General features: G+C 37.0%; 1 protein-coding gene across 5 annotated transcripts in view; it reads right to left on the reverse strand.

The window, feature by feature from the left end:
• FAM114A1 (family with sequence similarity 114 member A1) overlaps window positions 1–27,243 on the reverse strand; it is a 37,031-nt gene that overhangs the window by 6,823 nt on the left and 2,965 nt on the right. For 2 of the 5 annotated variants that reach the window (XM_040556780.1, XM_040556778.1), the window contains exons 3-12: window positions 25,362–25,449; window positions 15,628–15,741; window positions 15,371–15,477; window positions 14,549–14,683; window positions 11,864–12,016; window positions 9,400–9,523; window positions 4,693–4,775; window positions 3,423–3,593; window positions 2,038–2,177; window positions 670–742 (exon numbers count right to left, since the gene is read on the reverse strand). In XM_040556780.1, the coding sequence (XP_040412714.1) occupies window positions 670–742; window positions 2,038–2,177; window positions 3,423–3,593; window positions 4,693–4,775; window positions 9,400–9,523; window positions 11,864–12,016; window positions 14,549–14,683; window positions 15,371–15,477; window positions 15,628–15,741; window positions 25,362–25,449 (1,188 nt within the window). Of the gene's footprint in view, window positions 1–669; window positions 743–2,037; window positions 2,178–3,422; window positions 3,594–4,692; window positions 4,779–9,399; window positions 9,524–11,863; window positions 12,017–14,548; window positions 14,684–15,370; window positions 15,478–15,627; window positions 15,742–25,361; window positions 25,450–27,243 lie in introns of those variants that run through there. The other 3 variants (XM_040556779.1, XM_040556777.1, XM_040556781.1) reach the window with 2 other exon arrangements.

The raw sequence follows: 27,243 nt of genomic DNA on the forward strand, positions 1-27,243 counted from the left end.
CACAGTGTCTCCCCATTTGTCTTCAGATTAATGTCCTCAGGCTAGTAAAAGGAAAGGGAACAGGAATGGGAAATAAATTACATTTCTGGCAAAGATGTTCACAGATAAGTGGATGTTCCCAAATGGCCTATCTTGGGATATAAAACAGTGTTTTTTAAAATGGAAGACCAAAGAGATTTTCTAATCTCTTAAACGTTTTCAAACACAACGGCCCTGGGACAGGAGATTTAGCAAAGGCTAAGAAGACAGCTCATGAAACCATCTTAAGGTGCTGGAAGTATTATCCATTAATGACTTTTTCACAGATTCATTCAAAAGGTATAGGCTAAGTAGAATAAAATGTCATCAAGTAGTGGGACTTCAAACGTGGGGCCCTTTAAGTGAGAGTAAACGAATGCTGAGAGGTGATGAGGAAAAACGGGAGAATAGTGTCTAGAAAGGCAGATTTTAGAAGGCTGGGGACATACTGCAGTCTATCAAGGCTCATAGGCTTTCTCTACAACAGGGAATCTGCTGTGAGAATGCTCTTGTGTTCTTGATCTGAAGAAAGTAGTGCCCTCTTCGCTGGTACCTCATGTAAAGCCACACGATTTAGATAATAATTTCTGTTTTAAGAAGTGAACTATGTTAATAAAAGCCCAAATGGTACAGAAAATGTTGTTATCTTACCCCAGCTGCTGTTAAAGAATCAGAAAACTTCTTTGATAAAGATGAAACTTCATTGCACATGGCACTTGTAACACTGGTTTAAAAAAAGAGAGACAAATATAAAATTACATCCTTGTCCTGGTAGCGGATAAAAAGCCAGGCACCAACTTCATCTTGGAAGCCAACAATATTCTTAAGGCAATTTTGCTTCTAGTAATATTAAAAATATCTCAGGGTAAATTTTACTCATGGTATAAGTTTTATATTCCCCCATGGAAAAATCCAGTCCTGACTACAGCGACAAAACAATGTCATGTTGGCTCAAACACTAGTATTTTTTTTTGATATGACATTATTTTTTTTAATTCTAAACCTTTAGTTTAATTACTGATTTTCTGATTGCAGCAACACAGTTCCTAGAAATGCTGTTGGAAAAAAAAAATCAAACTTAAATGCGAATAGTGAGAAGTTTCTTATCTGAGCACAGAAAACATCTATTCTGTACCAAAAGAGGAAGTATCCTTGTGGTTACAGCACAAGAGAACAAGGCGATCTAGTCCTATTTCTAGATCTTTCACTGTTTTGCTAAATATTCACAAGTGCATCATATTGAACCTCATCCTGCAAAGTGCATCATACTTTTGCTCTAATTCTGTGAAACACTTTTTTGAGTACTTTGTTTCAGACTGAAGTGTTTCCATGGACTTTGCTAGGGTTATGGCCATTCTTAAAGATAATCATTTGCTTACATGCTTTACTTACTTTGGACTCAACTTATTACAACATCTTATGGTGAAATCTTTATGAGGTAAGCAAAACCCACTGAAACCAGTAAAATTGATTACTACAGAGAGCTTTAGATCTGAATTCTGAGTCTCACTGGGTAAGCTGGCTTCTTAAATTTATGTATGTTATGTTGTGTATTACTACAAACTTACTGACAAGAGTGGTCTTACTGTTTAGAACCACAGACTGATTTTTGTTTATTTTTGGCAGATAAGCACCAGATAATGAAACTCTACTGGCAGATAATAAGGCTGCATTATGCACTCTAAAGGCAAATTCTGTATATGCTAATACAATATATTTTCCAGAGGTGACAGGCAACACATCCCACATGAGCATATACATTCACTTCCTGGGACAGCAACAACTTTCAGCATTTGAACAGGTCAAAACAGGTTTTTGTAAACATGCTAGCCACGTCGAAAAATTATAGGTAGCCTACCTGACTTGATTACATGAGAAAATATAGCACCAGGACCCCTAAAGCCAATGTTGTTTGTTAATTCATGAAATTACCGTGACTTCAAGTGCCAAAAGCTCAACAGAACTTCACGAGTTTCAAGCAAATGTCAAATGTTCATATATGAAATATATAACACTCACTTTGTCAGTACTTTTGCTTGATCTTGAGCTGTTTTCTCTACTTCCTGCCCATGTAGAATTAATTCTGCTAGTTTATGAAGCTGTTCAATACAACGAGCGGTTACCTCGGCCAGACTTTCAATGGACAGCATGTAGATTTCCTTAAATTAAGTTAATAACAGGGAACAATATCATCAATATTAACAACACGCATAAATATACATATATATATATAAACTAATTTGTAAAACAGAATACTCCCCGTACCGCCCCCAAATGGAAATATGGACTACATGCACCATAAAGTCATCCTCACAAACGATACTGGAAAATGAAATACCCACTGATAATAAAACACAGATGTTATCCTAATCCTGGAAAATTAATAAGAAAAAATCTACTATTTATTTGGATAGGAGCTTTGTCGGACCCTCAGATTTTTGAAAATAGAGCTTTTAAGTCTATTCCTAACAAATACAAAGATCCCTTAACTGTAGAGTAAGTCATAATTGCTTCCATATGGAGCCAAAAGCATTGAGTCATTCCTCAGATGAATTTCCAGATTAGAAGTGGATAAGTCTCCCAATAAAAAAAGTGTTTTTTATCAGCTATGATAAAAAATTCTACCTAGCACTCTGGCAACACAACTTTCACAAGCTGGTGCCAGTTGGAAATTTGCAATCACATAAAAATCTTTAATATATACAATGTAACTCCATTTCCTTATTTGGACTTTTTTTCATGTAAGGAAACATGGCGGGTAATTAAAATTAATTCAGAAAAACTTGACAAAGATCCAAACCACATGTAATATTGCTATAACTTCACATAAAATATTCAATAACAACTAACCATATCAACAGGAGGGGTTGTCTAAATGGACAAAATACATTTAGCCTTCAGTGCTATCTTTCATAAGGAGAATTAGTACTTGTTAATTGCCTAAAAAATATTTGTTTTGTCTGTTTGTGAGTTGAACTATTCAAGAGTTTAAATAAAGTTGCAGAAATTTTTCCATGTATTGTCACTGGGAGAAAGAGATGCTAAGGAATATTGACATATGACCTTCGAAGTCCTATAGGTATTACACCACAGAATCCCTCAGTTCACTGTATGTTGTGTATAAACATGTGTACATAGGAAAACATAGACAGGGGAAAAAAGGGATAAGCAGAGGTCCTGATATTTTGATATTTACTCATGGGAAAAGACTAACAGTAAAAATATTTATGTAAGTTAATTTCCTATTGGGTCTACATTGAGTAGTTTTATATTAATTTTTCTCAATACTTCCATGAGTTTAACAAATAAGCACAACACATAATACCAACACACGAAGACAAAGAAGTAATATTATCTAACAATGTATTCGCTTAATTAAACTTATCCTCCAAAAGGTATTTTACCTCCACAGTTTTGTTCTTATTTACTTCTGTTTTATCATTGTCAATTTTATCTTCTCCTTTTTCAGTCTTTTCTTCATTAGGTTCTCCAGGTTTTTCGTTTAGCTTCTCTTCTATTTCTACTGATGTGGAAAAACTGGCTTCTTCCAGCCACTCATGAGCTTTCTTCCTAGCCTGCCAAACAAAGAACCCAACCCCAAAGTACAGTTCAAATGGGGAATATAAAATGATATTCCGAAATGTTAATTAATAGTACATTTAATTACTTGCTTTTTTTCATTCAGAAGTTTTAAATATATCATGCCTTTGGGTGGCATTTAGTTAAGTATATTAAAGAAACTGTAGGGAGAAGTATTTCTGACTGCATAAAGATGGATCAGCCAGGGATAAATCCTGTCCAGGTATGGCGTTCCTCAACTAATATACCAAGTTGGTGTTAATACCAAAGTTACAAAGATTTCAGCTTTATGAGGTAGCACTCAAAGTAATTTACACAGAAATAAATTTCCCAAATTAAAAATTAAAAGGGTGATATACAGAAAAGCTAAAAATATCAGAGAGGTAAGAGAGTTGTCCTAAACACTTAAAGGAAAACTAATTAGAAGAATTACTGTATTTTCACCTGCCTTCCCAGGCATGAAAATAGATTAAAGTGGAAAAACCTTTACGTTGTGTACAACTTCAGAGACAATGCTTATGGTTAGTAAGAAATTTATTATTTCTCTTTTTTAATGTAAAGTTGAATTAAAACACGTTAAAACCTAAGCCTGATCTGGTTATCTGTAGTCTATCTATGCTAGGGAGATTAATATTCATCTGAGCCAAAGACCAGCAGGTTAATCACCTTTAAGGGTGCCTGATAGTAAAAATGTGACTAGCAATGTAATTAGTTTTTGCCATCTAACTTTTAGATGATTAAAGCTAGATGAGGTAAATTCAACACCTCCCTTCTGGCTGAAAAGATCTGGAGAAGTCCCTCAGAAACATGATGCACAAGAAAAAATAATTCTGAACGTGAATGTTGTCACTGTTCTTAACACGTAAGACCAGATCTGCTGAGCTCTGTTCTGCTGAGACACCCCTGGTCCAAGACTTTCTAATATGGCCAAGTGTGGGAGCTAGGCACTGCAACCGCATTGCCTTCCTAATTTCAGCTCTTCTATGAAAACTTTTCTATATTTATCCTTTTAGTCCCACCCTCCTGTACTTTGTTTTCTGAACTGTCTGATCTGAGCTAGCTACAGCTCTGTGTCAGACCAGAACAGGCACTAACCTTGTTGAGTTTGTCAGGAGTAGCAGCCACGTGTAATTCAAATAGCAGCTCAGTAAGCATGCTCACAAACTCTTCTCCCATGTCTGCTGCAAGAGAAAACACAACATTTTTTGTTAGGGTGTTAGCGCTATAATATTCTACACAATCAAACACATCTAGTCAAATAGCCTCCCTAAGCACTCCAACACTTGAAAACCAGTGATGGTGATGTAAAAGAGGGGGACATATATGCTCAAAGAAAAGAAGAGTAAAAGCAATATAGATAACTATACAACTAGATGTCCTAGCTTGACACTTTGACCATTCTTTCCACTTCATTCTAAACTCCACTAAGTTTCACTGAGACAAGAAGGTAAGAAGAGAAGTTGCATGATCCCTAGTTATCTGACAAAAATACATGACCTACTAAATAACCAAGGAAGAGATACTAACCTCTTCTTTCATGACAAAGAATAAAAACTGCAGAAGGGCCAGATCCTAACACAGTTTCAGAGGAAACACACTGGAAAACACGTCCTCTATTGTTCTGTCTACAAACCACATCTAAGAAGTGTATATTCTTTTGATTTGAAGATTGAACTTTACTTAAACAAAGAATGTTTTCTGTTCTGTTTGGAGTAATGGGCCTTAAATCTGCACTTTTATTACACCAGGTCAAGGTAAATACCACTAGTATTTGAACTTCATCATCATTGTACACATCCCTTTGACTACCTGCAGATGCCATATTCTAACATGCTCTAAGCTCCTAAAAGTTGCTAATTTGGTTGTTCTGTTCATCTGCACTGAATGAGTTTGGAATCTTCATTAACATTTCCTGATGGAATATGCAAAATCTGTTTGTTTGTTTTTTAGCTTGCTGATGCTAAAAGGTTAAAGTCCCCACACTGAGCCCAATAAAAGTCTTCAAAAATGAATTTCATGTCTTGCTTTGTTCTCACTTTGTGTCTTGGACACACTGAATTTGCTTGTTCTTAAGACAATGCCAAATTGTTTTTTAAACTGCAGCACACTGAAAACTGTTAGGCAGTTCATTGGATCACTGCAGTGTTAGCAAAATTGTTGATAAATGGCATATTCAATTCAATGCTCAGTTTGGTTACTTTCTCCCTTAACCTCACATGCTTGCACACAAAATCTTTGATATTAATGGATTTTAAAATGTAGGCAAAGCTACTTTTTTTCTGGTATCCGCCTCTCAATATTTCATAATCAACTGGAAGGAAAAGAAGCTGCAGTGAAAATTACATGAAAGCATTGCACAATCAAAGCGAGAGAAAAACACCAGAGAGAAGGCTATGCATTTGGCTTTCTCCTACTTGCGTCAGAAAACACTTTCCCGTTCTGTTCATACGGATTTTCCACCTATATGACTGAGCCTAGAAAAGAGACACAAAAACCTCCAACCCCAGTTTCAAAGTTGTCAAAAACAAAGCCTAGCCCCAAACCTTTCCCAAAGCAGTCCTCCAAAGACCACTGCAGTAATTTTTCCTTGTGTAGAACTGAAAGTGTTTACTATAGAAACGGAAAGCAGCACTAACACCTCTGAATGACATCCTGGGAGTCTAAGGTAAGAATGGAACCTGAAAGTTTACATAAAACAAGCAGCCACCCTTTTCAAATATTTGAATGTAAAGTATTGGTTTTCCTCTCAGCTAGTCTCTTGTTCTGCTGAATATACACAGCATTGACACATGTCACCGCACAAATAACATGACCTTGATCAAAAGAAATTGGCACCAAATTAGACAATAGGTGGTGATTAACTTGTTTGTAAATATTGTTCAGTGGATAGATAGGATTTAACATCTTCAAACACCATTAGATAATCTCTGGCTTCTGTAAGGGGTTGGCTTCATCATACAAAGGGAAAAAACCATGCACGTTTTATCAACCTAAGAAGCAAAAATTAAAATCCTATGGAAGGAAGGTTCATTATAGCTACAAACTAGTTAGCAAGCAGGATTAAAACGCAAAATTCTTCCATAGGTTTTAACATAGCCTGCTACCTCTTGCAAGATGAGCCAGCTGAAGTGAAATTATACACTCCTATAATAAAAATAAGCCATTAAAAGAACATATGGCTTGCTGGCTTGACTTTGTAAGTATAAAACTTATGAATGTGCTTAACAGGACCTTAGTTAGCCTGGGCTAAGAACATAAACCAGAATGAAGCCTTCTCTTTAGAACAAGACATGAGCTGCACTTAACCCTGATCAGCCAACCTGTTGTTAAACTGTACTGTCTTTCATCAGTGCTGGATGCCAAGTGATATTTAAAATTTCTCCTAACATCAAACTCATTTTCTTAGTGTAAATTAAAAGATCAAGTGTGCTCCCAGAAGGATACACATTGACGCACTCCAAAAAGCTAAACTTAATTGTAAAATACGACCAGAACACTGAGTGCAGTCAGTAGAGTGTTGCTCATACACTCGCCCAAATTATGTAAAGGCTGGCAAACCAAAGTCCGAATGAAATATGAAACAGTTTAATAAAACTGTGCTCCATCAGAGGAAACAGACATGCAAATCCCATGCAGCATTATATGTAAAGGTGCTGGGTATTGCTTTTATCTGAAAGTGGCAGACTGCTGTCACGTAAGGGCCTATTACTGGAAGTCTTTAAGTTTTACGAGGTTTTATTCATCTGCTCCTCTTACTAAAAACACTTAAGATCCTGTGCATTAACAATTTAGGAAAAGGTCTGTTTTTCATGACTCAGGAGGTTTTATGAAGCTCCTAAGAAGCCTTCATTCACTCTGACAGATCTTAATGAAGACAACATATTTTTGGACTAGGACACTGCCTAGCAGAGACGTGTCAAAGCACTATACGGTGTTAAGAGCACTCTCTCTACAGTACATGCAGTGTTGCATGTACTACGGGTTATGGGAGTGGCTGAAGAAAGGCCACAAGTCCCCACTTAGTAGTCTGACCACATTCTGTCAACTCCATCCTAACAGAAAGCTACTTGAAAGGCGATTCACTTTTCTATTATTTTTGTGTCCTCTAGTGGAACTAAAACTTATCCAACTTAGTATTAATATGTGAAATTTATCTGTAGCTCAAGTACTAATAAATCTTGAGTTTGACTGCACTAAAGGATGTGAGTCATTTTGAATTGCAGCCCAATTTAAAGTAACACCCATTTAACTGTAATATGGAGAGATCTTGTGTGTGGTTATTATTTCTGTTGTCACAGAGAGGAGGATATGTTTCACTGTTGACTGACTTACTTTTGCAGGGGAAAACCTGCAGCAAACTCTGACTTTGTCCCTTTTTTTTAAGGTGCTCATTGTCTTGGTTCCAGCACATTTAGAAGGCCAGTTAATGTTTCAAGAAAGTGTTCAGCAGGTGTGCTTCACTGAAAAAAACAGAACTTCTAACTACCAGAGGAAACATCAGTTTGTGCAAGAAGCGGAGCTTTTTCTGGAGGCTGGTTTCAAAGAAAGAAACTATTTCCCATATAAACTAAGGTACAACACACATCTCATGAATCCTCAATCTTTAGCAGGTAAAACACTTTCTCCACTTATTTCTCACAATCCCGCTGAAGGAAGTGGAGTTTTAAAGAGTAACAAGGGAAAACACAGCATAAAACTCTACCATACTAAGACTTTACACTGAACACTTGCTATTCGTTCCCCTGAGAAGCAATAAGCTACCTGTGAGAGACATCAGGCATACTGAGCAAGCACTGCTTGAAAGAACAGAGTCTGATGAGGAAATACTTTCCAGTTGGAATATGTAGATGTCAACGCAATTTCTCTAACTTTTCTGAAGGTTAGAGAAATCATACCTCAGCATCTTGCAGATTATAGGCATAGCACTCCTGAGAAGATCAAAAGGATGCGAAGAAAGATCTTTCAAAGTAAGGTTCTGACTACAATGTTTAATGGTTTGAGACAGTGTTCAGTCAAGGGGATTCTTTTTATTTGCTAGAAGAGGTTTGGCATGGATCTCACATGCCTGGAGGTATAAATTATGGTAACTTTTCCTGACCCGAGCCCATTCAGGGGAATGCCAAAAGTCCTAATCGGTTTAAGACACCCATTTTCCTGCTAACTAGAGGATCCATGTATTTTGTGAGCTATTTTATGGACTACCACACTGGTCCCACCCTCTTTAATGTTGAGCACTGTGATAGTTAAGGCATGTTCTGCTATTCTTTCTAACACTCCATATGCAACATCTTGCCAAGCAACACCTAGAAGGCAGCACTGCCACTACGTTTCAAAGTGCCTTTTGTTCAAAGAGTTCAGATTTTTCAAGTCCCTTAATTACACTCTAATCCTTTCCCTATCTACCAAGGGAAGGTGCAAAGTTAGGATGAAATTGCTAAATAGAAAAGCATTGTTAAATACTCCTAAACTTTCCAATTACACAACTTTAGAAACAGACTCTGTAGCAAAACCTCAATCATCCAGAATTTTCCCTTTTCATTTTTGTTTTGTTTTCACTGATGATATAGCAAAATAGTATAACGTCTTTACCTTGTATTTTCTTTATCTCATACTTCAATTACAATATAAATCCAAAGTTAAGCATTCTTTCAAGTTACAGAACTTCCAGTGTAATCATTTGAGTGATTTTCTTATAAAGAATATTAAGATAACAGAAATTACAGTTTGGATTTTAATTTTTTAAATTACTATATACAGAAGTAACAATTGTCCATACAGTCAAGTCTCTGTATTTCTGATTACCTTTCTGTGCCTGCACGACTTCATCATCTGATTCCTTTGGAAGGAAAATCTCTTTTATAGCAATTAAATCATTTTTCACAGTCTCCAACTGCTCTCCATCAAGCGTTTCCAAATATGACTGAATCTGTAAAAGAAGGGACATAAAGCAGTCAAAAATGAAGCAGAGACTTTGTTAAATTGCTAATTTTGAGCCTGATACCAAAACAGGCTAAGAAATGGAAACTTCCACTAATTCCATTTCCAAATTACATAGACTTGTCTTTAGTTCTCATCAGCATTTGATTAAGTATCGCAAAAATTACACCAGCCTTGTAAGATCATCGGGTCTCTACCTTCTCCAAGAATGTTTATTTTGAATTACATACCAGTGGTTTAACTGCAAACTGTAATAAACAGTTGGGGTTGTTTGGATGAAGACAGCATGCAAGAAGAGCACAGACACAACTCACGCTTAGCTTAACATTCATGAGAGCCTGATATTCCTCCTTCAGAATCCCACCAAAATTTATTGATGGAGTACTGATCTACATGTTCTGAAGAATGTATCAAGACATCTTTTCAGCTAACTGCGAGTTGCAGATTATCTGCAAGTCCCTGCATATGTAATAGGGTGGCATGCCCAAGACGGATGGAAACAGCTTATTTGAATCACTGTTTGCACTACAGTTATGTTGTGTTAGTCTCACGATCCCACTCTCTACCTATGGAAGCCAAAAGAAATGTCTTCTCTCTCCTTGTTATAAAATTTTACTTTAGGCTTGTTTCAAGGTGTTTATTTTTTTAGCTTGCTTCACAGAAGTGCAGACTGACTCAGTGAGAGACTGGCGAGACACAAAATGCTTCTCTTGTGTTCCTCCTTGGCATGTCCAGTTCATATGCTCAGGGTAAATACAAAATAAAGCTGGGAGACCCAACTCAAGATATGACGGACTACCTAGGGTTTTTGTGTCCATTTCATATGATAACTGCCCATTCATATGATTTCCCATTCATATGATTTGCCCATTTCATATGATAACTGTGATTTTTTAAAATAAAAGTTTAAAAATATATATATTTTTTAAACCCCTGCTATTAGAAGGACCAAGGACATCAGCAATGCCTTCAGTTTCTGTTGCATTCCTGTGGGCCCATCAGAGCGTAGCTTTTAGGCTGTTATTAGAGTCCCAAGCTTATAAGTACTGAGAGTGTGTGGTATGAGTGTGCATGGTGTGGTGTGTACTGTGTAATTTGAATATATTCTTTGAGCCTTTTGGAATATATATCAGGTAATTGGACTTATTGACCCAGACAGTTGCATTCAGTCCTATGTGTTTTTATCTTCTAGATAGCTGAGAAAGTAGGACTGTCAACAAGTAATCTAGGGGTTATCTAGGACATAACATGCAGCACATCAGAAACCTCAAGGTTACGACTTGCACAAGTCTTACCGTGCAGTACTTCACAGTAAAAGAAAAATAGTGTTGACAGACACAGCCTGAACTTGTTCTCTCTATATTTCTTTCCTGTGTTGTAAACTTTTCTATTTTTCTTGCAAAAGCAACCATTGAACCTTGTCTGTAGGCTTAGAATTTATAATTTTGCTTTTAGACATAATTGCAGAAAACGAAACAACATGGAGAGTATCTACCTATCTGCTATTAAAGCGAGCCCCTATTATTTGTGTGAGCAAATAAAACCTTAAAAAATAAGTTGGTTATTTTTTATTAAAAATAACCCAGAGGGTAAGAAGTGCTAATTACTAAAATAAACTGAAATAAAATGTATTTTAAGAAATTTATTCAGAAACATGTTTCAGTAAAAAACCACTGATGCAAATTTACAAAAGTTCTAGTAATACACTGTCAGTGTTCTACTGATCTAGAAGCAGTGTCAGTAATTCAACAGCTGAAAATAAAAAATATATGTATCATATAGGTGTCAGTAGCTTTAGCATGTTCTTTGGAGAGACATAAAGCATTTGTATACTTCCAGTAATGGAATTATTCCTGGGGTAGTCTTCTGTAAGTTTAGAAACCAACAAAAAAGAAGACAGGATTTGAATAATTAATCTGGAATTAATTTTAATTCACTAGTTTCCAAGCGTAGTAGGTGTGAAATTCCTGAGTATAATTACTATCAGTGCCTGATACAAAACGAAAAGACTTGAACCTCCTTACAAACTCTGAAAAGTCATCTGCACAGTGTTACAAGCTGAAAGATACACACTATGCATGATCTTAACAAAAATAACTTTCAGTTGTGAAGCTGTTTCTTTTGAGCTAATCTTTGAGTTAAATTCTAGGTGTATTGAGATGAATTTCCTGAAGCCACAGACTTGCCCCTGGGACCAATCCAGCTTTCTCTGAATCTGATGGAAAACTTACTGTTCATTTGCACATGCAACTTCATAGCAAAATTAATGTAAAGAACAATTTATTTTTTTTTACCAGCCATTGTGACTTATCCAGTCTGCATACTGTACCTGGGTTTCACTTTCATTTGACAAGATTTCCAGAGCTTCAAGATGAGACAAACCCTGGAACTCATCAAAAAGCAGTCCATAATGTGCTGTCCTTTCAACTGTAACCTGCTGGGCCCGTCTCTGTTTCTCTTTTTCTTTAGCTTCTCGTAACAGCTGCAAAAATATACATCATTCCTGTTGTTTTATTGGTGGTGCTGCAGGTATGACATTTTATTACCTTCCGCTTCTGCTTGTTTAGAAAATAGTAATAAAATTTGGGACTATATCACACCTACAGAGCTGAAATTCTAGAGCTGAAATACCTAACTTTTTTTTTGATAAACTTCTCTAATAAAATATTTAAGTAGTATTCTGAGCATGTTTTTCCCAATGGTGATCACTAACTTTTTTTTTTTAAACAATAAACAAACAATCTTGCTTATGTTTTCAGAAGTAATATCAGCTATGAATACCATCTCATAAATCTAGCCACCAATTGCAGTGGAAGAAAAATAAAAAGGACTATTTCATACACAGCACTAAAGACTCATGCTATCCATTTCACAGACCACAAAATGGGAAGAATATTATTTTCAGGACCTACCTACCTACCTGCATAAGTAATGCACCTATATAAATATTTCCTACGTACATAAAATATTTTTAGTAGATACTGAAATCAGTTTTATGTGACAGCAGGACTGACAAAAGAGATCTGACTAATTAGGTATGTCTTTTCCAAGAGTGAGGCAGAACTATACTTCATAGACTTGGGAAATTTTGGAGTGATTTTCTTATACAGCAGAATTTCCAGGAAAGCCTGGCCACTTGTATGAATATGCCACTGTAAAGGTGGTAAATTCACCTCAATCGCATTTTAAATCACGTATAAGCCTCTGAATACAGGTAATCTCACACCACTTACACTGTTCCATCATTCAAAATTTCTATGATATTGTCTTCAGTTATTCATTTGTTACATAACTCTTACGATGATATTTTTCAAAGTCTCCACCTTCAAAATCACACATAAAGTTTTATGTACAAATCACCTAAAAGGAAGCACTATGTTATGACATCCATGAGAACTGATTTATACAACTTTCTGCATCCAATTTTATGGGTGGATTCACACATATTGTTAGGTAGGTATTGTCGGAGGCTCATTTTAACCCTATGTGCCTGACTATGCGTATAGTCAGCAGAATGGCTCAGACTGCTTACAGGCCATTTCAAAGCCCAAACCCAATTTAGTCACTACAGGTACAGCAAAGCAACATATTACAAGGCATTGGGCATGGCTAGGGCACTGGAACTTGATCATTTATAATGTTAAATTTTTATTGCTTCTGAAAGATCTATCCTACATTGGATCAGGCTTATTTTAAGCATTCTTTAAATTTGATTTTGAGTAATTTGACAATCCCATTTGTCTCTTTAATTTTGATGTGTTTAAAATCATTTTAAACATTGAAACTATAAAAAGAAGACAAATACATGCCCTGGTTAAGTCAACAACAAAATCTCATTGTTTTACGTACAGACAGCATTTCATATATGGTATCAAATATGCCTGTATAAACAGCCCTGTGTTTAAATTCATGAATCCTACAGTCTGGATTAATTTTCCCAGATAGATCAAATTTTTCAGTCTCTATAAAAAGCAGGAGCCATTTTCATTACTGCAGATCTAATGCTATTACCCTGTGAAGTGCTTTGGGATGCCCTCCATGAAACATGCTCTACAAGCTTAAGCCTTAGTACAACGGCTAACGTTACCGAATTGGACACACACACTCAGAACCACACTGCGGTGCAGACTTCAGCTGTGATACTGAGATTGGAGTGTGCTATGCCTGTGTGCATTTCCACTTTATTAATGGTGACTGTTTAAAATAGAGTGCTGCTGCAACAGACACATGTAATATGTGTAATTACGATAACATTCTGTAAAAGAGTTATTTGCTTTTGGCCTACCACAACAGCAATAGTCTGTATCAATTTACAAGGACTGATACTAAAGATGAAACATCTCATCGAAGGAGAGATCCCTTACTACTTTCTACTGGGTGGTAAGTGCAGTAAAATTAAAGGTTGTTTGTTTTTTTTTTTTTTCTTCCCCCATGTATATTGATTTCCACAGCCTCCCTCCTGTCAGTGCCTGGAGAACTAAAATAATTTTGTACTGGCAGCACTTACATGTCTGTTCTATTATCACCATATCTCTGAACGTTTAAAGATACAAGTCATGACTTGACTCCTCTCTAAGGGTACATTTAGTTTAAAAGGACATAAGATATAACTTTTCCCAGCTTTAACTCCTAATGAAACATACGTCATATTCCAGTATTACTCATTTCCAGGGAAATTAGTATAGGGATGTTTGTGCCGGAGGACATCTATCTACGGCTGTTACAAAACCACTAACAATTTGATTGTTTCTCCAGAGTATAATAATTTTTTACCACATATATTACCTCATCAAAATCAGCTATTCCTCACATAATTAAGCAGAAAGGATGATTTTACATCATCTTTTGTGGTTCTGTGAATAAAAAGAAACTGTAGCAAACACAAAGCACTATTTATTTTTGTAAGCCTAGCCAATATCTACTGCAATAAATAAAGCCTCTCCCTGAGGCACGTGAAATTCTGCAAAAAGAATCTGAAACCGCACTGACAGAGCTGTATTAAAATAAATCCAACCTGAGAGAGAGAAACTGTTCTTGACATCAGTGTTTTTGTTCTCTTAAATCCAGGATCACTTTCTGCAAGGACATTCATGGTTGTCTTTCCAATAAATTCCAAAGCATCTAAGCCTCCAGATAATACACTTTTCCCCTGTATAAAATAATGAAATGTGGTTATTTCCTTTCTAGCTTATGCCAATATGAACTGTAAAGTATTACTTTTGCTGATACCATCTTTGAACATTCAGCTCCCTAGATTTTCTCTGCTAAAGCTAACATTAGGATTTATATGCTCATAAAATTATGCTACTTTGTTCTGAATGCATTTTCAAAATGAAAAAAATCAACCATACAAATATTTGCAGTTAATTGAAAGACTCACATGAGAAGAAATGTAACACCTGTTGCCAATGAAAATTTTAAGAGCAATACCACTTTTATTTTATCTTAAGTGGCAGCTAGTCTGTGGAAACATGTTTTAGGTAAGAAAAATATGGAGACAAAGTCTATCGTGAACAGGATGAGACTGCCCTTATCTAACTGATTTCTAAAATTTTGACATGTGATAACTCTGGAAGTGTCTATAGAAATGCAGTTGTTTTTTCTGTGTCTTCTTACTAGAATTATTCCTCATTCAAAATTTTTTGGCTACACTGAAGAAGGATTTTCATTGGCTAACGATTTCAATTTCAGTGGAAGAAACAGACTTAGAACAGAACTGTTTTTACAAAGACCTACAACCCAACAAACTCCACTTGTTAAATGTCACCTGCAGTGAAGTTACACCTAAAAATGATCAAAAATACCTAGAGGAGAGAGGCCTGCTAAAATGACTCACTGTGTTCTGTACAGCATTAGTAATAGCTGACAACATCCCACGGGATCCAGATGAAGGAGAAGAAGGAATATTCTCAGAAGAGCTTTGGTCCAGAGAATCCTCTGCTTCTAACAACAACAAAAAAAGAGCAAGCTACAGTTTTCTTTCACCCCTACGGGTCAAAAATTACAGTAAACTGGATCCTGTGATCAAAATATTAAAATTTGTGAATTGTATTAATCTGGCAGTGTCAAAGATTTCAGTGAACTTGAACTTACGTATAATTGATGTTTCAGCTGCAGGATGCTCTGCTGCTTCTGAAGATGCTGAACTTGCATTATGAATTCCCAGGGTAGTTCCTGCTTTTTCCTTTACTGCTGTTATCCCATGACCTGCATTAAAAACATACTTTAGATTATGATTGAACACTTATTCCAAACAGTGTGTAGCATCCTTATGTTCCATGAATGATCACCAAAAAAAACCTGATAATCAGAGTAAGTATTAAACCTACCTCACTTGTTTCACTTATTTTCTAGGTTAATAGTTCACTTGTTCTACTATGTCCAGTACATTAACTGACTAGAAACAATAAAGTTAAAATATAATACAAATGACACTGGATCAAAGATGTTGTAAAACTTGTTTCAATGACACAAATAAGTTTAATTTAGTTCCCTACTTTTCAAAATGCTGAATATTCTATTAGAAAGTTTAAAGAGAACTTGATAATTCTCATAATGCCATAGGGTTTAGCATTGTTTCATTTTCAGAGGTCCAAAACAATTACCCTTATCTGCCTTTTGATGAACTGTGAGTGACTGCAGGGTTGAGGTGAGAAATCTGTTGTTCAGTATTCTTCACTAAGTACTTTAGGAACATTGACCCAATTATTCTTCCACTTGTGGACAATCTCCTATAGAGATTGTGCCCTCTGTGCAGATGCACATGTAGTGACTCTTTAACTCTGGTATACTAAAATGGTCCAATTTTATGTAAATAATGTACATACGTCATTAGTGTTTTTATCTGAACCATTTTGGCATGCTTTTTTACACATAATTTCCAGGAGCAGATTACATGGACTGCTAATATTCCACTACAGGATAGAGTGAGTGGCTGGTGGTCAGCAAAAGGAGGCAGTAGCTTCTTCATCTGCATCAGCTGTAGTTGAAAAATGCTGCCCTTAATAAAAGAATACCCTGAAATTGTCTGCCTATTCTGCTTCTGGATATAACCCTAAGCAGTCATGCTCATGATGTGCTTATCTCACCACAAATGATCCAGCTAGCACACATGCCTTAGCTGGAAGCTTCTGCACATCAGCTGACTGCAGTCAGTAACCAACGAGCCAGGCAAGCCCTCCTGTTTATTCCATAACACAATGAAATGGCTTCAGTGACCCTATTTTCCTGGGTCTCGCATAGTACACTGTCACTGCAGTGCTTGTAAAATTGATCATTTCCAGCAGTAGGGCAACACAGAGTACTTTAGTTACCTGTCCTAACTACTTAGCAATATTAATGATGATCCAGTACTTCTTTGTCTCTGTACCTTAAACTGAACTGCAACTACATTAATAATTTCAGTAAAGCCATTAATACAGATGCTTAGGCAGACAATTAGACATCTAAGGCAGGAAGTCAAGTATAACAGTTCATCACATGTTGTCCAAACTTTCTCACAATTGCATGTAATTCCTATTAGAAAAGTTCAAAACATCTTTTTGAGTTAATTACTGCAAAACAGCCTATCATTTGCCAGTGGTCAGGCAGCTGGACTGGATCTTTGTACGTCCCTTCCAACTGAACTATTTAATATTCTATATGTACATACATACGTATAGATGTATGCATATATACAGTCATACAAATATGCTTCTTGAAAATCTGATTTTAAAAGATACGTCAAAACTATTTGGAATGGAGTAGGAAGAAGGAAAGCCTAAATTTATGATTCTGTGATTTCCAGATGGGTTGCATATCAGGTGCTCTATGGATTCAATAATAAATATACTCCAGAAACCATATGTGAAGCAGCTCTACTGAAAGATGACATACAAGAAAATTGGAGTATCTGCAGGAAAACAAAAAGTAAAGAACAGATGTTCCCTAAGGAACAGACCAGCAGAAACAAGTGATTTTCCATATGAGAGTATAAATTACATGGAGCCCTGATGTTTTACACTGAAACAAAGAAACAAGGCACATAAATCCTCTGACCTGTCTAAAGAAAATACAGCCTTTGCCTATTTCATCTTGTGTCTTACAACCGCATAGGACATGCTAGGCTATCTGCCACAGCAATATAAATCATTGTTGGATAATTTGCCTCTTGTAAAATCTGCTCCAATGCAGACACTGGAGAGTGGAGTACTACTTTGTCTAATCCCAACCTCCTGCACATTTTAATTGGCTCAGTGAAGATATTTGCATGAATAGATTCTTAAGTCACTTCTTTACTCATCAGTTTCCTGAGACTCACTTAAATAATTATTAATTGTGCTTTAAAGCTGATGTGAAAGATACCTGGTGCCACATTCTTTTCCATTTCCCCTGCTCACATTTTTTTAAATGAGCAAAAGCATTCCGTTCTTTCCATTGACATAAACTGCTTAAAGATTTTGACTTGATAACATATTATTGTCCCTTAATGCTATAAAAAATAAGATATATTAGGCTAAAATTTCAAGTGTTTGTGAAAAAGTTAATGATTTTCAGATTAATTCTTAGTTTTTTTCTCTCTATAAAAATGCATTGGTTTTATTTTTATTTTTTTAACGTTCTGTGATTTGGCTCTCATGGATTTGCAGATGAGCTTATACCTCCAAGAAGATTTGCATTCATACAGTTGCTGTACTACAATTTACAGACTTAGGCAGCATTTTCAAGGCTGTGGTTACATGCACGAGAACGACAAGGAAGTATTTCAGGTCAGCTAGGAGCATTTTTGCTGAACAAAGCTGCATGGCATGTATCTTTGACTGCAACAACAAAAGATCAGAATACCGCAAGTGAAACAACGCAGCACTGTTAGAGACACATACTTGCACAAATGCTGCAGAACAACATGCTGCGTTGGAAATGAAAATAATAATTTTTGATTTCAGAAAGCACAGAAATAAAAGGGGTTATGGGAGATAAGCCCACATTTTAGAGATAATGTCGCACTTTTTCTTACACTGGGTGTGGTAACAACTGAACTGGTATCATCAACTTAGGAGCACCTCAGATGCCCCCACTTACTCATCTGAATAGCAGAGGTGAAAGAGCTACGGGTGCTTGCTTAAGAAGAAAACCACAAGCTTTCTTAAGTTTGTTTTTCTGTGCTGTTGGTTTGTTTTTCTTGCCTACATGATGACTTTTTTTTTTTTTTTGTATTGGCTGGTAATTTCAGCAGAATATTGTTGTTTAGCTTGCTGGGTGGAATCTTTCATTTGAGAAGGCAGCTTTTGCAAGCACTGCCTAAAATCATGGCCTACCTTTGAGCTTGCCTGATCTGCCCAAGGCCAAATCGCAGCGATCACAAATGCTTTAGTCAGACACATCCCACTTCACTTCAGGCACTCTCATCTTCCACCTCCCAGCTGAGCAGCTTTGGCTTCCCTGCAGACAAGAGGCAGACAAACCCCTCTGGAGGGTGGTTCAGCACATCTGAAACCTCAGCCACTCCTGCAAGAAACTCCGTGCCTTGTCAATCTCACACTCCCAAGCAACTGGACTCCGTGCTTCAGTGGTACAGGTAGGGAGGATGAGTTTGCAATTTTGTCTCTGGCTACCCCAGTCTGTAACCTGTGTTGTACCACTGGGGGTGTCCCTAATGAATAACTGATTGAAATTTAACCTATTAAAATGAACGAAGCTTCTCCCAGTTCAAGCTGAAGATTAAGGCCTTCAGTTAGCATCTGAAACTGACAGAGAACCTGAGGAACCTGAACACTGGTGGAAGGAATCACTCCACTATATGCATATAGGTGTGTGGAAAAGGCAGCTGAACTCTCATATGCATTAAAGAAGTGGGACCACACTGTGCTCACTTTCAGACTACGCGACTGGCACTCCAGTCACTTCAGGGCTTTAGCAAGATTATCTTCCTTGCAGTTAAAACAAATACACTGGCTAGAGTCTTACGATACTTATGCCATCCAGTCTGTAAATCAGAAATAATTCCAATTAAGCCCATAAATGAGACTAGTTTCAGATCTCCTTACCAGAACTGATAAAAGGCTTTAATAAAATAGCAATAGGCATAAAGGCTGTTACAGCAGTTTATTGGTTCTCAACCTCTGGCACATCATAAGCCCACGTTAAAAGACATAAAGAAAGCAAACGGGACTGCAGTCCCCAAAAGCATGTCCACAGTCTCTCCCATCCGTTACTTGGGCTCAGGATTCTTAAAGAGGAAGATCTGTAAAAGGGGTTTGCTGCTACTGCAGCTGTAATGTGCTATTTACAAAATAGCTGAGTGACCACCATGTGATTTCAGGCACAAAAAGAGTCTTCCTTTAATCGACTGAAAAACTGAATTATGCAGTGAAAAAAATACATCTTCTGAAGAGATTAACTGTCCTTTTTTATGACCACAGAAAATAAAGGCATAACATTCAGCCTCTATTTTTTATGTAACTCTTTATTTTATAACAGGGGAATAGAATCTGTAGAGAATGGAAATGATATTCACATCATTCCAATGCTTCAGTTTGACATTATCTGAAGCATTTGCATTTCTGGTCAGCACAGACTTAATTTAAGCTATGCAATGCTGATTATTACACATATCCATGTGTAATAATACCCAAGTTCATGAAAAAAGTGACATCACAAGTGACATTTCCTTCCCTCATACTGAGAGACAGGAAAACAAAGTTTTCAGCATATGGGGAAAACTATGGGTGTTGGGTATTTCTGTGTGTGGTTCTACTTGGTGATGAGCTAGATGAGAAATGTACATAAACACAAAATTATCAAGAAACCAGAATATAATTAAAGCAATGCATGAAAGAGATGCATTATGCAGCTTTATAGTACAAATTTCAGACCGTGTGAATTAACTAGCTGGGTTCCATTTTTATTATTTCTGTTGTATTAGAGGTAATGACACATGACAGCCTAATCAAGGGCACTGGAGTTTCAAAAAACAAAACACGCAAACTTGTGTGGAGTGAAGCACATGCATACAACATGATACAGAATCATAGAACAGGCTGATATACAACAGGCTTTCCTTGGGAAGGCAGCCTGTTGAGTGCTGTAACTTCTGCAAACATACAAAAGGCATAATTCATCCATATAAAAGAATATAGTATATGAAAGGCAAGGCTTGTGGGAAGGTAGCAGCTTTCATTAAACCAGCAGATTCACTTAGTTGGAAAGAAAAAACAGGCGAGTTTTCAAGAATACAAGCCGTTTTTTAAAAACAAAAGTCACAAGCTTCAAATACAGGCTGAAAATACATTTTGCCCCAGTTAAGCCTTGGGGCTTAAGGTTTGGTGTCACTGCTAGGCTGACCTAACGGCTTCCTGGTGCTGGTGAGGGAGCTCCTGCTCCTGTTTGTCCCTTCTGCTTGCCCTGGCACTTACCTCATTCCACAGCAAATTGGTTCAAGGAACTAAAGAGGCAGAAAATTGATTTTTCTTTCCTCTGGGGTTATTTGTATGCCGATTTAGCTTCCTGAACTGGACTACCAGGTGCTCAGAAAAGCAGGAGTGCTGGCACACGGACGAGGAAGAAACATGCAAGGAGAAGAGAGGTGCAGGACTGCACAATTCAGTGGCTGCCAGCCATCAGATGGGCTTAGCTTGCAGCAGGGTAACTCTACCCCGTGGTAGAGTTTTATCAGCACTGTTACTAAAACACTGGGCTGTATAATTGCTGATTTAGTAAGCAATACAATTTAAAGATGACAATAACCACAAGTTCTGTCTCCAGATCACAGCGAGCTTACTTCTTGCATTCTATCATCCCAGCAACTATTTCAGTGGATCCGCTCCACTGTGGTTTCACAGAGGGGACAGCCAAACTTCTTACATCTTTAAAAACAAAACAAACCCCGTTCACCTCAGTAACAAGGCAGATTCAATAACTTTCTTAGTGTGACACCTAGTGTCAGACACTGAGCATGGTTCAGGCAGTGACTGCTGCTACTCCCAAAGGCATTGTGTTATCAGTTGTGTGGAGGAGGATCACATCAGCCTTTCACAGGCAGAAATGCCAGGGGAAGGGGTTTTGATCCAAAAAACGTCAGTCACTTTAAAGACAACAGACATTTTGTCCAGAAGACAAAACCATCACCAAAACAATCAATAGCTACGCATGCAGGTAGTTACAGAGAGATAAGATAAGATTATATGGAAACTATTGCTGGAAACTAAAATCAGCAATGCTAAACATATATACATGCGGTAAAAATGCTAATCTGTTTGGGGGCTCTAAATCAGGGTTTGATGAATAATGCAACTGGGATCCTTGAACAACTGTTTCAGCTCAGTCTTAAAGAGAAAAAAAGTATTTGGTAAAGGCTGAATGTATTTGGTTAGGCCTTTAATATGTTATCTAGTCCATCGCAAATTGTTTCTGCTATTTTTACATTGTACAATTCTGAAAAAAAATGAACGGTAAATATTTGTCATGTTTCAGAAGGCATACAGCTGTGCTATACAGAAACAATGACAGACAGAAAAATCACATACTGAAGGTGTTGCTGATAAGTCTAATTCCAGAAGAGCAGCTTTACTTATACCATTATACCATGCACTAAAGCAATAAGCAACATTAAACGGACTGGATCATGGCAAATCCATTTTCTGATGTAGAACAGGAGATGAAGCTGCTCTGATATTGGTTGAATTGCTCAGATATTAAATAGAGTAACTTTGAGGGGAATAATAAATATTTAATAAAAAGAAGAAAGCTCACAGAAATTCCCAGTAGCTTTTTTCTTCTGTTTCTCACTGAATCAGATATGTGGCATACCCAGCCCAACATCCTGTCTATTATAGTGGCAGGCAGTAAATACGTACCAGGATCAAGCATGAATTTCCATAACATACTACTAGGAAACAAGCCCTCCATATCAGGGATATACACTATTACTTGCTGTATTGATTTCCTAGAGCAAATCTAAGATTATGTATGTAGCATTTTAAGTTATCTTGAGTTCTGCGAACTGTATTAAAATGTTCGATTTAGCAACCCAAGTAATAAATTCAAATGCTGTTAATTAAGACTTAGTATCCATATCAGCCTCAGAATTTATTATAAGGAAAACCAGAGAGACCTAGTATATCTGACTATAGGATAGTTGAATGTCAATTTGTTTTCTGCTTCATTCAATGCCTATTTTATTAAATAAATTCATACAGAAAAGTTAGATCCACAGTTATTAGATAGGAATATGGGAACTCAATCCTACCCTGACCCCAGGGTCAGGAAGTCTAAGTTGTAAATTCCAGAAAATAGGAAGAGAAAACAGCAGAAGTGCTGGTGTGTATCTACCCATCGATTTTTAGACTCCTTCCCAGTTGCAGTAATTGACGGGTAAAAATAATTTTATTTTTTTCTTGTTTTCTTTTCTGCTTGTGGACGCTCCTTTGCAACTTGTAACTGTTCCAACCATGCTCATTTTAAAATAACATAAATGCTGCAAATATATATATGGTGATCATACACCTACTTTAAATAGACATCACACAGTCTTATCAAGTCAGACTGCCTAGACAACAAATTTGTTTGCATATTTATACTCAGTGAAAATTAGTAACAATGCTGATACAGTCAGGTGGTATTTAATATCAATTAAGCATGACTTTTTAATGTATCTTAACCAATACTTTATTTGGTGTAAAAGGTCATATCATAAAATAGCCCATGGAAATTCACAGATATACAGTGCTGGCAGCAGCTTTCATAGACAAAAGCAGCAAACAGCTGTAAATAGTATGTCTTGTTTACTTATTAGGCAAAAAGAAGGGATGGAGGGGATACAATGCACATTATTGTTTGTCTCCCAAACCTTTTCCAACAGTATTCATCACTTTCAGGCAAGCTTGTGTCAGTTTTGCACGAAAATATCCAAGGCTATGCTGCCCCACAGAAAAAGTATATGCTTTGTGATATTAAACTGATTGCTCTGTGAAGCCAAGACTTTTAAGAAATAGAAGACTCTAAGTGGGATTGCCACTGCAAGCCTGCAAAAAACAATGTCTGTTGGTAACAAATCATATTAGAACTCACGAGGAACATTAGAATCTCCATCTGATATAATACTACTTACTGCAAAACCTGAACAGACTATAACTGGGGCTATCTCATAGGTGAAACTGAATCACCTGGAATAGCTGTGTTCCAAGAAACCCATTGCTGCAGCTATAAAAATGAACTGAACTAATCCATCACCATTACAATTTCAACTGATCAACTGCAGAATTACTTTCACGCAGATAACTTTCCCTCTTTTGTCATTTACACTAAGACAAATTATTTTCAGAATGCTGTTGTAGCAATGTTATGTTGAGAATGTACGAGAGGCAAGGCTCATAGAAATCTGTGAAAGCAGCACCTTTTATTACACCTACCAATGGTGCTGGGAACAAAATAAGCAAAATTTTCAACACAAAGGCCCATCTACAAGTCTGAAAGAGAAGCACCGAATTTTATTGTTTAATACAAACTCTTGTGCAGTTCCACAGCTAGTTATGCTGTCCTCATCCCAATCTGTATGTCTGTTCTCGTCATTTCACTCACACTAGCAGTAGCATTTAGGTGATTAAAAGGTGAACCAGATTAAGGAATTTGCAAATCAATCCAGGCGAAGAACCAGCTCGCACTTCATTGGTACTTTGCAAAATCAGTCCCGGAATCCAGCTCCCCACATTGCTACACGAAAGCTATCGTTAGCATATGAGGAGAAATACATTGGTAGTGCAGGGCAGGCCTGCCCCTTTCAGCAGGAGCCTTTATTTAAATCAGTTTGAAGACATCTTAGAAACCCATTCTAAGTTTATTAGACATGTTAACTGGCAGACTGTCTGACAGAAAAGATAATTATGAACTCCTGAGTGTGGGTGTTACTGAAAGAAGAGATGATAGGGAAGTTCCCTCCTTCTCTGAGGAATAGACAGAAATAATTTATTGCCCACTGAACAAAAAAGGATTAGGAGGAGAATTATTTAACCTTCTATGGGATCACAAACCCCATAACTCCATTAAATCCATTATTTTTAGTAACTAGAGATTAATTTTAATTCCAAGGTTCATCCTTTGAAGGTATTTTGTGGATCCTTGATGAGAACTCATTAGCTAACAGCTTAGTAGCTGTTTTGTGAGAAACAATTTCCTGCTGCTAACTATCTATTGCATGCTTCACTTCTTGTCTGTGTGAGTTTTTAATGGGTATAATGATTAAGTTTTACCTGAAGTCTTCGTGAGTATATTTTGGGCTGACATACTGTTGGAAATGAGCATATAGGGAGAAGGAGTACAGGGTCCGTGTTTTGATATGCTGCTCTACTCCCTGAACTCTGGTGTGATAAGATTACCAGCTTCCTTGTGTGTCAGTGAAAGCCAGAATAATTTATGAGAAGTGAATTCACATTGTACAGTTAGAAGTCATAATGCATAAACCACAAACACATGTGCGTGATTTGGGGATGGAAGGCTTTGACTTCAAAACCCACAACTGATAGTCATTGCATCATATTATGCATCCTTTCTGTGAAGCAGACACAATGATAAGTCACCCACTTTACAAACAAACCTATTACATTGTCCATAATTTGACCTGGAAAAGTATTTACACGCCCTAACAGTTTAGGAATGTCCTTCATCCTTTTAAAAAAAATCATGGCACACTATCAGCTTGCCAAGCCCATCAGGAGAAAACTGTCTACAAATCTTATTAATCAAGACAAGCAGGTTTGCCTTTAGATGTTATTTTTAAGATACAATATTAACATGTCTAATAGCGTATTAAAATTATTATTTATTTCCATATAGCTTACTGACTAAACACTTACCCACTGTGGCAGAAGCTGATGACAGGAGAGACTTGCCCCAGGTACCCCAAGCTCCCCATCTACTTGCTTTAGATGAGGAGTCTGTGGCCTACAAGAACAAATATATTACTTTACTGTCTAGAAGTCATGTATCACAGTGATGCCTTCTGAAGAATGATTCTTTAGAGTCAAAACATACAGAGAAATAGCCCTGAATGACTACTGACAAAAACTTTGCTGCTAGCTCCTCTAAGAGATGCTTAAGCTTTTGTGCAAAGTAGTCCATGCATAAAGGTATCATTTTTATTACAGTGCAAGACTGTTTCTATTCCCACCTCACCTTTTCTTCCCTCCAGGAACAGACTATGGTCATCAAGCTCACTCTAAAATCTGCGACACCAATCATTTGGCTATTTCAATACAAAGTCAGGTAGGCTAATTCAGTCTTCTGTAGCGGGTTAAACCAACCCCGCAGGCTTTGAGCTGAAAGGCCACGTAATGGGTTCTGCAGGATCTGCTGTTGTATGGTAACTTCTAGCTAAGGAATTGCAACATTTGACTGGGAAGGACTGACTGTTCAGTGAATGTGTCTACAACTGCAATGAGAAACAAGAGTGTCTGTACTGAGGATTAGTTAAGAACTAGGTGTCACAGTGAAGTGTCATTCTAGCTTATTTCACATATACCGTCCCTGGGCAGACATGCACTTCTGTAGTTTTATTACAATGACTGATTTATATTGCCTCCATGTTCAGAGTTTGGTCGCTAGAAGCCAGATTTTTAAAGTTATTTTCATTCCTAAAAGAGCAACAGATTCTTAATGGGATCCTAATCACTTACAGACAGTGTTAGATTGGGTATTATGTGAAATTCAAATCTCTGTGCACAAGAAAGCAAAACAGGAAGCTTAATTCAAAGCACCTATTCCTGAAAGCGCATAAAACTCTAGGGACGTCTTTATGGATGTCCTAATATTTCTTCAGGCACCTAATCTTACAAAGCCATGCAAATGTATTGTGGTTATTCTTTGGGATAGGCAGGCATCCATCTCCTTTCTTTGTTCCATGGGGAACCAGAGATAGAGGCTTCTCTGCCTGAGTCTCCTCATAGGTGTAACCCAGTAGATGTGCACAGGGAATTCCTAACAACTATGTTCAATCAAAACACAGCCAGAAGAGGCGCTGCCCACCTTTTTCCATTAACATGTGGAATTGAGCAACTATCACTACTCCATATTTAAATCATATTAAGGAACTGTTGTCTCAATTGCATGTAACTTATTGCCTCTGCACAATTAACTCATGAACAAAAGCTGAAGTATCCCAAGCAGCTCTGCACTGTGCACTGTATACATCCCCTGTAACGTCTTGGAGGCAGGGCCCTGTTACTGGTAGAGGGACTAAACAAATGCATTTGAACCTTTTCCAATTTGTGGATACCTGAAAATGTTCCAGCGGAGATATAAATATCTTTAGCTATGTCATCATATGCATTGAATGTCATGTAGACTGTAAAAAAAAGCACTTTTCTTTTTTAATTAACTTCTTACAATTGCTCAGGACTCCCAGAGGTTGGAGGATCACACATCAAACAATACTGGCCTAGAATGAAGACTGCCAGTTTCAGTAAATCTTGTGAAAGATGGATTATTTTTGTGAGGCTAATGTCTTGAAAATTGGAAAACACAAGTCTCAGTGCTGCATATGCAGCTTAAGTTCGGTCCTCTTCCAGGTTTGTTCTGTGAACTGAATGAAGCACACTTGTACAGAAAACCAGATAAATTATAAGAGTATTCAAAATGGACTAGATTCTTAGTAAGACAAGCTCTGGCATAGTTTAATTGCAACCAAGCTAGAGAGACCAAATTAATATCACCCTGTGAAGAGAAATTCAACTGTTCCTA

The sequence above is a fragment of the Cygnus olor genome, chromosome 4 (assembly GCF_009769625.2).
Source record: "Cygnus olor isolate bCygOlo1 chromosome 4, bCygOlo1.pri.v2, whole genome shotgun sequence".
NCBI classification, from domain to species: Eukaryota; Metazoa; Chordata; class Aves; order Anseriformes; family Anatidae; genus Cygnus; species Cygnus olor.